The sequence below is a fragment of the Netta rufina genome, assembly GCF_964035555.1.
Source record: "Netta rufina genome assembly, chromosome: 1".
Taxonomy (NCBI): Eukaryota; Metazoa; Chordata; class Aves; order Anseriformes; family Anatidae; genus Netta; species Netta rufina.
The window spans coordinates 159436623-159449673 of NC_140123.1; the positions used below are offsets into that span (position 1 = coordinate 159436623).

General features: G+C 52.5%; 1 protein-coding gene across 2 annotated transcripts; it reads left to right on the forward strand.

Moving 5' to 3' along the window:
• Positions 1-7006: 7006 nt before the first annotated feature.
• On the forward strand, positions 7007-10179 carry SOCS2 (suppressor of cytokine signaling 2). Of its 2 annotated transcripts, XM_084302423.1 has the most exons (3): positions 7007-7199; positions 7941-8199; positions 8734-10179. In XM_084302423.1, the coding sequence occupies exons 2-3, from the start codon at positions 8046-8048 to the stop codon at positions 9180-9182; spliced, it is 603 nt and encodes a 200-aa protein (XP_084158549.1). In that variant the 5' UTR covers positions 7007-7199; positions 7941-8045; the 3' UTR covers positions 9183-10179. The 2 variants fall into 2 exon arrangements, with proteins under 2 accessions (XP_084158549.1, XP_084158548.1); XM_084302422.1 differs by having other exon boundaries at positions 7007-8199.
• Positions 10180-13051: the final 2872 nt, after the last annotated feature.

Genomic DNA, 13051 nt, shown 5'->3' on the forward strand with positions numbered 1-13051 from the left:
CGGCAGGTTTCGCAACCTCTTTCCATTTAGCACGATGGGGCCTGAAATGCCAGAGAAAAACTCTGCCGGGCATCTCTCTGGGCCAAGTTAATTCCCCGAGGGACCTGCTTATCTATCAGTTATCAGAGAAGTGAGGTCTGGAAAGAAAGCTAAAAGTAATGCTAAAATTTTAAAGTTCAGGACAGTGGCACCGAAAGGCAGAAGAGACACCCAGTCCGAGGTTAACCTTGACAAAGCTTTGCATGTTCTGTGGTAATTCCGGATTTTATTTCCCCTCCCCTGTTCGTTTACAAAAACGGAGATAATAGCGAGCCTCCGCAAACCCGAGTCTGGTTACGCAGAGCCATCTGTTAATTCTGGTACATGGCAGCAGAGGGCATCTAAGGACTTCGAGTCGCATATGGCATGGGATTGGAGTCAGATGGCGGGGCTCCTGCCCTCGCCCCTAGCCCTGGGGCAGAATGAGCCCCCTGTGTCCCCTCCCCAGGGGCCCAGCACTGAGCCCACCACAGCTGGGGATGGTGCCCACATCTCGCACTGAGAGCTGGAGCTGCTCGGGGGGAGATGCGAGAGTTAATCTCCCATCCCTGCTGCCGGCAGGCAGCACGGATGGCTCAGGTACAGGGTGAGAGGAGACAGAAACTGCTTCAAGCAGCCCATCCGATTTTATCTGCCACCGCTCTGGCCACCAAAGCTGCTCGCAGAGGGGCAACCCTTGTGGGGACAGGCAGGCGGCGGCCAGGGGAGGACAGCTGCGGACCCATGTGCTGTCCACAAGGAGGGAGAGCAGCCTGCTGTTAACGCTGCTGAGCCCCCGAACGGTGGTCTGTCCGTCTGGCCTGTGCTTCAGGTGACTCCTAGCATGCCAGTCAAGATGCCTGGAGCCTTCCCGAGGCAGAGGACGGGCACAAGTCGGCAGCTGGCAGCCAGCAGGTCTCGCAGCCTGGTCCAGCTGTGGGATGCTCCCGTGCCCAGCCTCCCCGTGAGGTGGCAGGGAAAGCAGACGCCTCAGTCACCAGCCAAAAGCAGCATCAGAGGCAGGTCAGGTCCATTTCCCGATGCTAACACTAAATGCACTGATCTGAAAAACATATTTGAGGTGAGCACCATACACACATACCACGGGATGAATATTTTCACTGACTGTGAGAAGTTTAAAATCGTAGGAGCACATTGATCCCCATCGATTACCTTGTTATTCAAATCCCTAGGTGTAGCAACACATCAGGCCTTACCCTGAAGTCCACAATAGCCTTAGCCTGAAGTTTAAAAGTGGCTTGAACCCAGGAAAAGGTTCTACTACTCTCTTAATTATTCGCAGTACTCCTGAAATGATATTCATCTGTCTGCTTTCCATGGCAGCACTTTCAATCATAAACACTTAATTGTAGGAATTCATCCTCAGGGCCAAATAGCTCTGGGTGAATTAAACCATCTTCAATACAAGAACTACAACAGAGATTTAAAATTAATCTTATTCTGAAGGGAGACGATTTATTCAGAGGCATATAACCCAGCTTCTTCTCCAGCCCCATTTTACTTTGCACTCAAAACTCTCTCCTTTGGAGATAGCCCCTGCACCACCTATTTTAATTTTCCTTATTAGTCCAAGAGATGACTCCTTGCCAACGAATGAACTTTAATTACTTACAGATTGGCAGAGCCCAGGAGAGCTGCCTGCACGCTGTCTGTCAGAAAAAAAAAAAAAAGAAAAAAAAAAACTTGTTTCACAGACATTACTTCCTCTCTCTTACTCGGAGAAGTAGGACTCGCAACTGGCAAGAAAACATCTCGAGCCTCCTCAAGTATAAAAGGCTTGTTTTTTCTGGCAGCAGCTAGGACAAGAATGCAAGATTTCACAGTGCTTTCAGCTGTGCTATCTCTGGGGTTTTTCTGAAACAAAGGCGAGGGTGTACGTTTCTCCAAACATCCAGAACTTCAAAGAGGGTGAGTGCAAACACATGTACCCATAGGTGTGCGTCTGTGTACACACCTATGCATTCTTTCTCAGGTATATACACACTTTCTCAGCCAAGAAACAAGCAAAACAAATAGTACAGTCACACCATCACAGGCTGTAGTCTGAGTATTTTAAGTATTTATATTTAAGTATTAAGTATTTATATTTTAAGATTCACAACAAATACTCTCCTAGCAGTTGTTGAAAACGACTTCTATCAACATAGTGTTTGCTAGCAGTCGTCTTGCCTATTGTGTTGATAAAAAGGAAGCCTAACAGGGAAGAAAATGCTGTCAAAGCACGAATATTTACAACTCATCCCCAGGTAACTCCCAGCAATATTTAGCTCATCCTGGTCAGGGCGACACTGCGTATTCACGGGACAGCAACGCGACAGAGCAGACCTGCTTATGAAGGAGGTCTAACACAGGGTAAGGTGAACACGACTGTGTAAATTCCTCTTTTTTATACTGCGTGCCCTGTGCCACTACATGCCAGTTTTCCTTAACAAGTAAAGCCAAAATATTTTTGTTACTCTTTTAATTATTATTTTTTTTTTAATTTAAATAGTAAATTGGAGAAACTCTAAAAGCTCTACATGTAACATGTTTTTAATTAAAAATCCTAAATGTGTCTACTGAACTTCTTACTCGATGCAGCTGAGGCCTCTGGATGCTACCGTAAGTTTTAAGAAGTATAAAGCACATGATGATAAGGAGAAGGGTTTAACTGCCACCTCTCAGAGTTTCGGGCTTGCTGCTGACTGTTCATCTACCTACCCACCGAACCAAAGGAAATGATCCTTCTTTTTCTCAGCCGTCTCTGAAAGAAAATAATCTGGATGTTATTTCAGCATACAGCTCTTAGTGCTATCTCCTGATGGCTTGCTTGTAAATTACATGTGCTGGATTTCTTTTAGAACACCACTGATTCATAGAAACCACTCACTGAACTTTTGATTATTCTCCTTTGGCAAATGTATATTCTTAAGAAAGATAAAGCATTCATATCCGAATGGATAGAAATGGCAGGAAATAATGTGGCAGCTGGTTAAGAGTAAAATTGTTTGGTATACATTATAATTTATTTCATCAAAACATTCTGTTCCTCGGGCAGCTGGAAAGAGCCGTGTGATCCCATTTGTGAAAATACTTGTTTTCTCTCTGCTCTATTTGCTACGTTTTAGGAACTCTTTGTGAAGCAAGCAAACCTTCCTCCTGGCTGCAGGCTGAGAAATTCTCCAGGGGCTTTCATCGCAGACTTTGTTCGTGGTGTGTATCCACAATTAACTTGCTCTAATTTGCTGGAGGGAAAGGCTCGATATTCCTGCTCCCCTAGCCGTGCTGCCTGACCACCGTGACCACAGGGCAGGGCAGTTACATGTTGCCATTTACATCTGCTCGGGTAAACGCTTGTCAAACTCTGGTCAATAAGCAGACATGTGTTTGATAAGCAATATCGAGCCTTTTAGCTGAAGCAAATTTTATCTGACCAAAGAGCATGTCATGGATTTGCTACACAGCATCTTCGGGGCACAGGGATGCAGAGAGCAAGGAAAGGCCCCTTTTATTCTTTCAGGTAGCTCAATAAATCAGCTTTAAGCCTTTTCAGCGAATCAAAGCAAATTCAGCAAAATCAGCCGGGCCAAAAATGCATTACCCCCTTCTCTACTCACGTCATATTATATAAATAAATCAGCGTGCTAGCTCTCCAGTAAATTTGGCATACTTTTCAGGAACAAAGTGAAAAACATTTCTAGCAACAGGCACTTCACACTGTTGGGAAAGTTCTGCTGCCTCCTTCCTTGGTCATGAGAAGGATTTTTGCCTAAAGGAAAACTGAAAAATAAACCCACTCGTCCCTCCCTTTCTCTTTGTGAACATTTGAGAAAAGTCACAAATGTAACATATTCTGCGATAGTTTTCAAGAATTCTTAACGTTCATTTCTTCACTATTAATCTAAATCTTGATTTTAAATATCTACTATATGGATGATGCACTGCCCAAACCAAAATGCTCGTGCGCGGTAGAAAGGATCTGGAAAAGAAATCAGAGATTTCTGCAGTTTGTGCTTTTCATTCACAGATGGACGAAATGCCTCGAAAACTAGCTCAGAAGATTCATATCCCTATAGATCCAGTCAGTATTTGTCCCAGGACTGCTACCCCAAAACATGCCCACCAGAAATAAATAAAGCACTCAGTTTGAGTTGCACTTACGAATTTAAAATCCCTGTCTATGCAAAGTAATTCTCTCTTTATATTACTACATATTACTAATTTGAAGAATTATTGTTTGTAACATGGTAAATTAAAAACCTGATTTTGTTTACATGATGGAAAGCTTAGTTTTCAGAGCCTGAGATCTCCCTGCTGCTCCTTTTCTCTTTTTTCTCTCTATTTCCCACCTTTCTCCTGCTCCGTTCTGCTTTCTTATCCAGTAAAGCACTAAAGGCAGAGCAAGTATGTATTAAACATCCTAATGCCAAAGAAGCTAAAAAGTAGCTTAAAGTAGTTTAATACACCACATGTGGCCCATAATCCCAAAAGTAATTTAATTTAATCACCTTTTCTTACACTAAAAAATTATTTTCTTCTCCCCTGTGGCTGTGTGAGAGACTCGAACAGACAGAGGAGGAAAGCAGCTAACTAACAGTGCCGAAAGAAAAAGTGAAACGTCCCCTTCTCCCACCGAGCCTCTGCAGCTCGGGGGAGTCTCAGAGCAGAGCATGAAGGCAGCTCTGCCCCGAGCTACTCTTACGAGGTGCCAAAAGCATCATTTAAAGATCGATTTGCACTTTTAAGGTTTGAATTTCATTACTCTTGCAAATTTATCAGACCTCTAGTATTATTTTTAAGAGACATTAACTTCCCATGGAAAAGTTAACAGAACCCTAGTTAGGAAAGATCCTGCTGATATACTGCCTCTTTAATTTTTATTCTACCTTTTTCATAACAATATCTGAAGTTTTAAGTAACAAACATTTATTGCATTCTCCTGTTCTTGTTTCTCGTTCGCCACATAAATCACGGTCTTCCTCTCCGTGCCTTTCTAGCAGCCAGCTGTGGTTTTAGAAACAAATTATTATGACTTCAAGCGACGAATAAACAGCAAAAGCAAAGAAGGTCCTGAGATCCTATCCACGTTAAAAAATGTCATTAATAAATAACATAGGAAAAGAGGACTACAACAGCTGCAAAAAGCAGCTCTGGATCGGGACGAGATGCACTGCATTTCTCTGAGATGAATTTGTGAACTTTAAGGGAAGATTCCTAATATGAGAACTGTTGTAGCAAAGTTATATATTTTGGAGAAAAAGATTTGTAGTTGCACATGCATATGGAGAATGATTTTAGCAATAAAAATAAATCGGTATTCCATTAAAAAAAAATGTTTTGGACATAACGAAGCCAATGCAGTTTTGAAAAAAAGTAAATCAGACTTTTTGCAAGGTCTCTCATCACCGGGAGCAGAAGTGTTAACTAAATTGCAGAGGACCCAGACCTGTTCTGTCCCCTCCTCACTTCTACCCGGGGAGAAGCCAGTGGGCACTCCACAGGAGCGACTGGCAGCCGGACCCGAGGCTATCTGAACTGCCCCGACGAAAACAAGGACAAAACTGACCTTCAGGACCTGTGTTGTTTTAAGCCATTTCTGAGAATGCTTAAGTGAGAAAGACCGTGTTTGCCTTTCAGCCCCCATTTTAAACCTGCTTTGTTGTCGGTGCTTAAAGCCACCTTTTTTTCAGAAACAGAACAAATTCAAGTCGAAAGCACCCAGACACGACAAGCAGATGAAACCACGCTGACCAGTTCACTTAACAAAGAATTATTTTTTTTTTTCCCTGCAGAGGAATCGCTTCAGCTACCAAACTCAGCGGCGATTTCTAAGAAAAAGGCGAATTATTAACTCCGACGCTCTTCACCCACATCCTCAAGAATCGCGCTGAAAAATCACGGCAGCCTTTCGGAGAACTCCTCGGTGGCCTCGTTATTAAAAAAAAAAAAAAAAAAAAAACAACTGCTCGGCTCCACGATTTAATAGGGGCACGGAGCCGAGGCACCGGCGGGGCTGTCGCTGTCGCTGTCGCTGTCGCTGCCTGCCGGGGCTCGCCCCCTGCCCTGCCCCGAGCCCCCCGCCGCCGCCGCCCGGCTCCGCACGCCCTTTGCTGCCTCCCCCCCAGCGGCGGCCGGCCCGCACCCCCCCGTTTTTTTGGGGACGACCTCGCACTTCTTCCCACCTCCTCGGCCCCCAAACACCCCTCATCTCCTCCGCCTCCCGAGCCGAAAACGTCGCCTTCCCAACGCCGCCGCCGGCTTTGAGGGCGCTCCCGACCTTCTGCCGGGGGCCGGGGCGGGCTGGGGCCGCTTTCGCTTTGTTTCTGCCCCCTCCCGCTCCCGAAACCCGGCTCGGGGCCCGGCTGCGCCCCCCGCGCTCAGGTGCCCGGCGGCTGCGGGGTGCCCCCCGCCGCCCCCCCACCCCCTCCGCCCCCCCGGGCACTGACCTGCGGCGGCTCCGCGGCCCGGCCCCGGCCCCCCCGGTGGGGTCGCGGGGCCGGGGCTGCGGGGGGGGGGGGAGGAAAGGGGGGGTCGGGAGGCGGCCCCGGTGCCCCGGAGGCCGGGCGCGGGGGGAGCGCGGAGGCCGTCGGGGGCCGTCGGGGGGGCGCGGGGCGCTGGCGGGCGGTGCCGCGGCCCCGGTGGCGCGGCCCGGGAGCGGTGCGGCGGCGGCGGAGCGGGGCCGTCACATGATGCGGTTCCTGGAAAGTTCCTGGAAAGCAGCCTTTGTATGGAGCCTGCCCGGGCGGGGGGGCGGCCGGGGGGAGGATGCCCGCGCCTCCGAATCAAAGGCGGCACGGACCGCTCGCTCCTGCCCGCTCCCGGCGAGGAGGGGGGCGGGCGGGCGGGCGGGGGCTGTTTCCCCACAAGGACCATCCTCCTCCTCCTCCTGCTGCTGCCTCCTCCCTCCTCCTCCTCCTCCTCCTCCTGCTGCTGCTGCTGCTCTCGCAGCGGCAGCCGCCCGCCCGCCCGCCCGCCCGCCCGTCCGTCTGCCCGTCCGTCTGTCTGCCTGCGCCCCGCACCGCGATGCCGCCGCTCCCTTGACACCGCCGGCGGCCGCAGCGACCCGACCGCCCCGCCTCCGGAGGCACCGGCAGCACCGGCAGCAGCACCGGCGGCAGCAGCAGCACCGGCGGCAGCAGCGGCAACAGCAGCCCCGTCCCGTCCCGTCCCGCCGAGCCCCGGTGAGTGCCGTGCCCCGCGCTACCCGAGCCCCGCCGCCGGGCCGCGCCTTCCCCGACGGCCCCCCCGCGCTCCCCCGAGGACGGGGAAGGGGAAAGCTGGCCGGGCTCGGTCCCGCTGCCCCCGGGGATCCCGGGGAGGCGGCGGCCGCACCTGCGAGGCGGCGGCGCCCGGTCCCCGGGGCGGCTCCGAGGGGGAGCCGCGGGAGGGGCGGGGGGCGGCGGGCACGGCCGGGGGCTCGCAGCGGCAGGAGCCGGCGAAGTTTCGCTGGGAAAAGTTGCCGAGCTGCGCCGCGGGGAACTTGCGGGGATGGGAGGCAGCGGCCCCGCCGTAAGACCGGCGGCCGGTGCGCCCGCTAGGTAGAGGGGAGGCAGGGCGAGGGGGCTGCGAGCCCGGCGAGCCCCCCGGGCCGCGTGGGACCGGCCCCTCCTCGCCCCCCGCTGGCACCGCCCGGCTCGGTGGCCCCGGGGGGCCGGGGCTTTGGTCCCCGCGCGGGGATGTGGCGGAGCGGGGGGCGCGGGGGGCGTCCCGCAGCCGTCGCCCCCTCCCCGCCGCATCCCCGCCGCTGCCCCTGGCGGGCGCGGGGCCGCGGGGCGCGGCTGCTTCGGGCGGGCACCGAGGCGAGACCCCCGCGGCGGGGAGGGGGGCGGCGGAGAGGTCCCTCGGGCCGGGTCCCCCCCCGGGGGTGCCGGGCGGTCCCCGCGGGCCGGTCCCCGCTAACCTCGCTCTCTCTCCGCTCGCAGGCGGCGGCGGCGGGGGCCGGGCCGGGGCCATGCCCCCTGCGCGGCGCTGAGCGCGGCGGCGGAGCCCCCCGGGCGCCCCCGGCCCCGCGCCCCCGGCGCCCCCCCATGACCCTGCGCTCCGCCGAGCCCCTGGAGAGCGCCGGGGGTCCCCGGGAGCGCTGGGGGCGCCCCGGGGAGGCGGTGGCGGCCGCGCCCGTCGCCGAGGAGCCCCGGGAGGCGGCGCGGCTGGCCGCGGCCATGGAGGAGCTGCGGCGCGCAGGTAAGCGGGGCGGCCCCGGGGGAGGAAGAGGAGGAGGAGGAGGAGGAGGAGGAGGAGGAGGTGGAGGAAGAGCGGGGCGGCGCGGCGCGGAGGGGGCTCGGCCCCGCGGTGCCGGGGGGAAGCGAAAGCGGCGGCAGCGCCGCTCCCCGGCGGGCGCCCGGAGCGCCGGGAGGGGGAGGCCGGGGCGGCGGCGGGGGGAGCGGGGCCGGGGGCACCCCCGGTACCCGGAGCTCTGTCCGCCGGGAGAGGGGGCCGCGGGGACGGGGCCGGCATCGTCGCGTCCCCGCCGGCAGCGGGAGAAGCGGCTCGGCCGCCCCTCCGTGCCCAGAAGCCCGTCCCGGTGCGGGGAGCGGAGGCACCGTCAGGCGGATCGCTCCCGACAGCGAGCACGAAGGCTCCGTGCCGGCAGGACCCCGGGCTGCTCGCAGCGAAAGGAACGGGTGCTGCGGCTCCGCCAGGCAAAGAGCAGGCGGCTCTTAAACGAACAGGCAGCCGGCAAGAAGTAAAACTCTGCTTTCTCTGCTCTCGTGACAGGATGGTACTGGGGCAGCATGAGCGTTGCTGAAGCCAAGGAGAGGTTACAGGATGCCCCCGAAGGGACTTTTTTGGTTCGGGACAGCTCGCATTCAGAGTACCTGCTGACTATTTCGGTAAAGACATCAGCGGGACCGACCAACCTACGCATCGAGTACCAGGACGGCAAGTTTCGGCTGGACTCCATCACCTGCGTCAGGTCCCGGCTGAAGCAGTTCAACAGCGTGGTGCATCTGATCGAGTACTACGTGCTCATGTGCAAGGACAGAACCGAAACGCCCTCCAACGGGACGGTTCATCTTTACTTGAACAAGCCTCTCTACACGTCGGCTCCATCCCTGCAACACCGCTGCCGGATAACGATAAACAAGTGCACAAACCAGATCTGGGAGCTGCCCTTGCCAACCAGACTAAAAGAGTACTTAAAAGAGTACCGGTACCAGGTATAGCTATCTTTTCTCAATGCCTCCAACTTAACTCCAGAGTAACTTTTAAATGCAATTCTTAAAATCAGCCAAAGAACTGAGTAACCAGTTGCACGGCTCAGCATGGAATTCACTATCAAAACAGTGGCAGTTCTGGGGAAAGGCTTTTATTTCAGATGCCACAAAGGGAGGCTTTATGTAGGATAATCCCAGCCTGCATCCTCGGGGGTTCGGCAAGGTGGCGTGCTGTCCTTGCGAGGGGCGAGAAGCCAGGAACCCCTCCGGATCGTGTTGCTTTGTCGACGGCATAAAAGCTGCACTAACTGCAAAGTGCTAACTGGAGCGGTGGGACGGGGAGAGACCGCAAAAGTGGTCAGAGACGTACGAGAGCGCGGAAATTGTCAGTGGTCTGATTCCGAGATTCATTTGGTGCTGGTGTTCATATAATCCTGAGAGCTTAACTGGATCACACTGTGATAATCTTGCCAAAGTTATGCAACTAATCAAATCCAGTCAAAAAAGCGATCATCCATTCAGTTTTTATTGAACTCTAATTTCTGTGCTTTTCTGCAAGGAAAGGGGAACTGAAAGCAATCACTTTAAAACATTGTTTTTCAAAGTTCTCTAAAAGCTGATATTAAGGAGAAATGCCACATCTTTCGTAGGAACCCAGTATGTTGCTGATTATACCAGATTGGTATCCCAGAATCTTTGTTAACATGTTAACATCTTCCCGGTGGTGATATATCCATGCTATTACTGCTAAGCCTCGTTTGGTTGAGGCTTCAGGACTCCACGCTGCAGAACTGCAGCTGCTCGGTTCTGATGTCAAAGCATGGATATCAGCAGTTACGGCTGTCTTCTACAGTGTAGAATGTTTTCTTCAGCTTCTTTCCCAAAATATGGGGAAATCTGGATTTTTTTTTTGAGGGATTGGTGTTTTTTTTTTTTTCTTTTTTTTTTTTTTTCTTCTAATTCACCGTTGTAGCTACCAGTCTATTACTCAATAAAAGCAATCAGAATGCACACCTATCTTGATCGTTGTACGTATGGATTTGCTACCATTTAGGAGACAACGACATTAAGAACCTGTAGCATTTCCCAGCTAACACTTCAACAAGCGTACCTGGGCCAGTGATGGTGAATACCCCGGCTTTGCCTTTGTGGGGCTGCTCAGAGGTGGAGCTGGTTTATGCTCAGATTAGTGGTTTGGAGGCTGCCTGCCGAATTTCCGTGGTTACATACTAGCACGGGACATTGCTTTGTGCGTTACAGCAGTCCCCCAGATGGGAATATGGGGCTGAGACCCTCACTACCCATTCCTCTCTCTAAATTTAAAGTATTTAATAGAAGAAATATCCAGGGTGGGGGTACTACGAGAGCAGTACAGAGGGAAAGCAGGGCATAGATGCATTCTCAGTCAACAATTTCATAATTTTAACTCTTTCCCTAGCTTACCTTAATTAAAGCAAATAGACTTGTGTTTGAACAAGGAGGGCTGTCAAGACTTGCTGTAGTCTAGCCCTGCCCAGGCTGAAATAGAAACAACACAAACTGATCTTGTCTTCCCTGTGACTTAGCCGCTCGGTGGTGCTACCCAGGTGCTGTGTCCCTCTCCTCACCCTGGGGCTCTGCCCCATGCCTGGTGGCACTGGGATTTCCAGCATTTTGCATCCGACTGTCCCAGTTGCATAGGCAGAACTGAGTGGCACGGCTGCTGAGACAGGGAGGATGCCAAGGTGATGGTCCCTGGGCCCCTTGGCAAACGCTTGGTATGCCAGCGTTGCTGCCCCTGCAGGAAAGGTGGCTTTTCTGCCTCCTCCTCCTTGGTTGCCATTCTCTCTCCCCGAATTTCATGCGATCAGTCGTGTAGAGTTGGGCCGGGGGCAGTTTTCTCCTGAAACACAAAACAAAAGCTTTTGTTACGTAATTTTTTCCCACGCCCTGCCAAAATGCAGCCGTGCTGGACGGCTTCCACCCTCCACTTCCCACCCCAGCAGAGCCCTGGCTGGATGTGCCCGTGCCACCGCCGTGCTGAGCAGCCTGTCCTGCGGGCCGAGCAGGGAAGGAGCTGAATTCCTGGGAGCACGTCACTTGGCAAATCTGCTTTCCTTCAGCTCTTGTCCCTCACCCGGTGATGAGGTAGCTGCTGGACAGGACAAGTCACCTCTGTTAGCCACCCGTGGTGGAGCCGAGCTCCTTCCCAAGCAGCCCCCTCGGCCTAGGGGTTGGCAGTGAGACCACCGGGGGAAGAAGCAGCTGGAGAGGAGGCACCCATCGGGTGCCGGAGGCGATGGGGCAGGCACAGGGCTCTCAATGCAGCTGCTGCGGGTGGGCTGAGGCCAGGTCTGCCCTCAGCAGACACGGGGCAGACGCAGCGCTCCTCGGGAGGGCTCCAGGGGTGCCCCAAAATGCGTGTGGGCGAACCACAGGCTGAAGATAGCAGGGTGAGAGGGGGCAATGAGTGCCATGAATCAGTGGGGGTGCCTGGGCTGCAGCATCGAGGCAGGGGACGGGCGGCCTCCTGCCGGGTACGGCGTCCCTCGAGGTCGGTATGGACAGGGAGAAGCAGGGGCTGCAGCCGGGCTGTGCTCGGAGCTACGAACAATATTTTGAACAGACTGGAGGGGGAACTAGTCCTCTTTGTATGAAAGCAGAGCTCTTGTCCTCATTAGGATGCCAGCCCCAGGGCTGATGCATTACACTCGTAAAACCGAGCTTTACTGGAGCTCGCTGCAAGCTCAGTTTCACCCTATTGCAGCACGGAGGGATGAGGGCTCTGGTACAAAAAATGCAGGGATAGCACATGATTAAGATTACAGGGGTGAAAAAGTCTTGCATGTGGATCCCATGAATTTTCAGGCACAATCATGTGGTCCAAACATTTTAAAGAAAGGTGCAGTGCTTTTTTTTTAATTGTTGTTTTTAAATTTATTTTTGACTTTATGGATGTCGCTGTGGCTTGCTCACAGCACTAGCTTTTAAATTGCTGTCTCTTCAGATTCCCAAAATGACTTTTAACTGATGTATGTCGTCCTGAATTGCTAGCATGGAGTGTTCAGTGAAGTCAGTCTCACAGGTTGAACACCTGTGAGTCAACCAAAAATCATGACAAGGACTATAATAATTTTTACATTTTTTTTTTTCTTTTTCCTCCATGTGTTGGTCTAGTTTTCCATTTTTAAGTCTTGAGGTTTCAGATTTTACAGCCTAAGTCTGGAATGTTAGTTTCTGAAAACATCTTTGTTTTAATTAAACAAAAGCTGAGAATCCCACGATCGTAAAAGTGGATGATTAATTTTTATTTTTATTTTTTTTTTCCCAAGATGGATGCTGAAAATGCAGTTTGTGGCTGGATTTAGCTGAGCACTAAACCCAGCAGAAATGTGATCCATGTTTCCATTTTAGCTGCCTGGGCATTTCCCTGGCACTGGTATTATCACCAGGGACAGAAAATGGTTCAAGCACAAGATGGGTGGGTAGAGTGGGAATGCAACCAAGCAGCTGCACCCATCGCATTAGAAGCAATTTTATTTTAATCTGATCTCCTCAGTATTGTCCTAATTATAATTTATGTAACCACATTCTAGATAAACAATATCTAATTATTCACAAGAAGAAAAATGGTTCACAGAATATGGGGTGGGGGTTGTTTATTTTTAAATCCTAGAACAGTCTGGAACTTAGTCCTCACTGAAAACTGCAGGGCTCTGAGATCTGAGACTCTCACTACATTTCATCACCTTAAGAAAGAGAGTCTCATTACAATAGGAAGGACAGCGTTGTGCGGTTGCATGAATTCCTATTTCTTAGTTACCTCTCATGTCTTAGAAAAGTGCTCCCGTGGGGGAATGACCCTGTCACATGTAATTGAAAAGCTCCATTTACTCACA

What these genes read in the sequence shown, in the direction of transcription:
- SOCS2 (XM_084302422.1), top strand. Translation starts at nt 7,695, where the DNA reads ATGTGGCGGAGCGGGGGGCGCGGGGGGCGTCCCGCAGCCGTCGCCCCC. An exon ending in GGAGGAGCTGCGGCGCGCAG is followed by an intron (nt 8,200 to 8,733) that starts GTAAGCGGGGCG and finishes CTCTCGTGACAG; the next exon opens with GATGGTACTGGGGCAGCATG.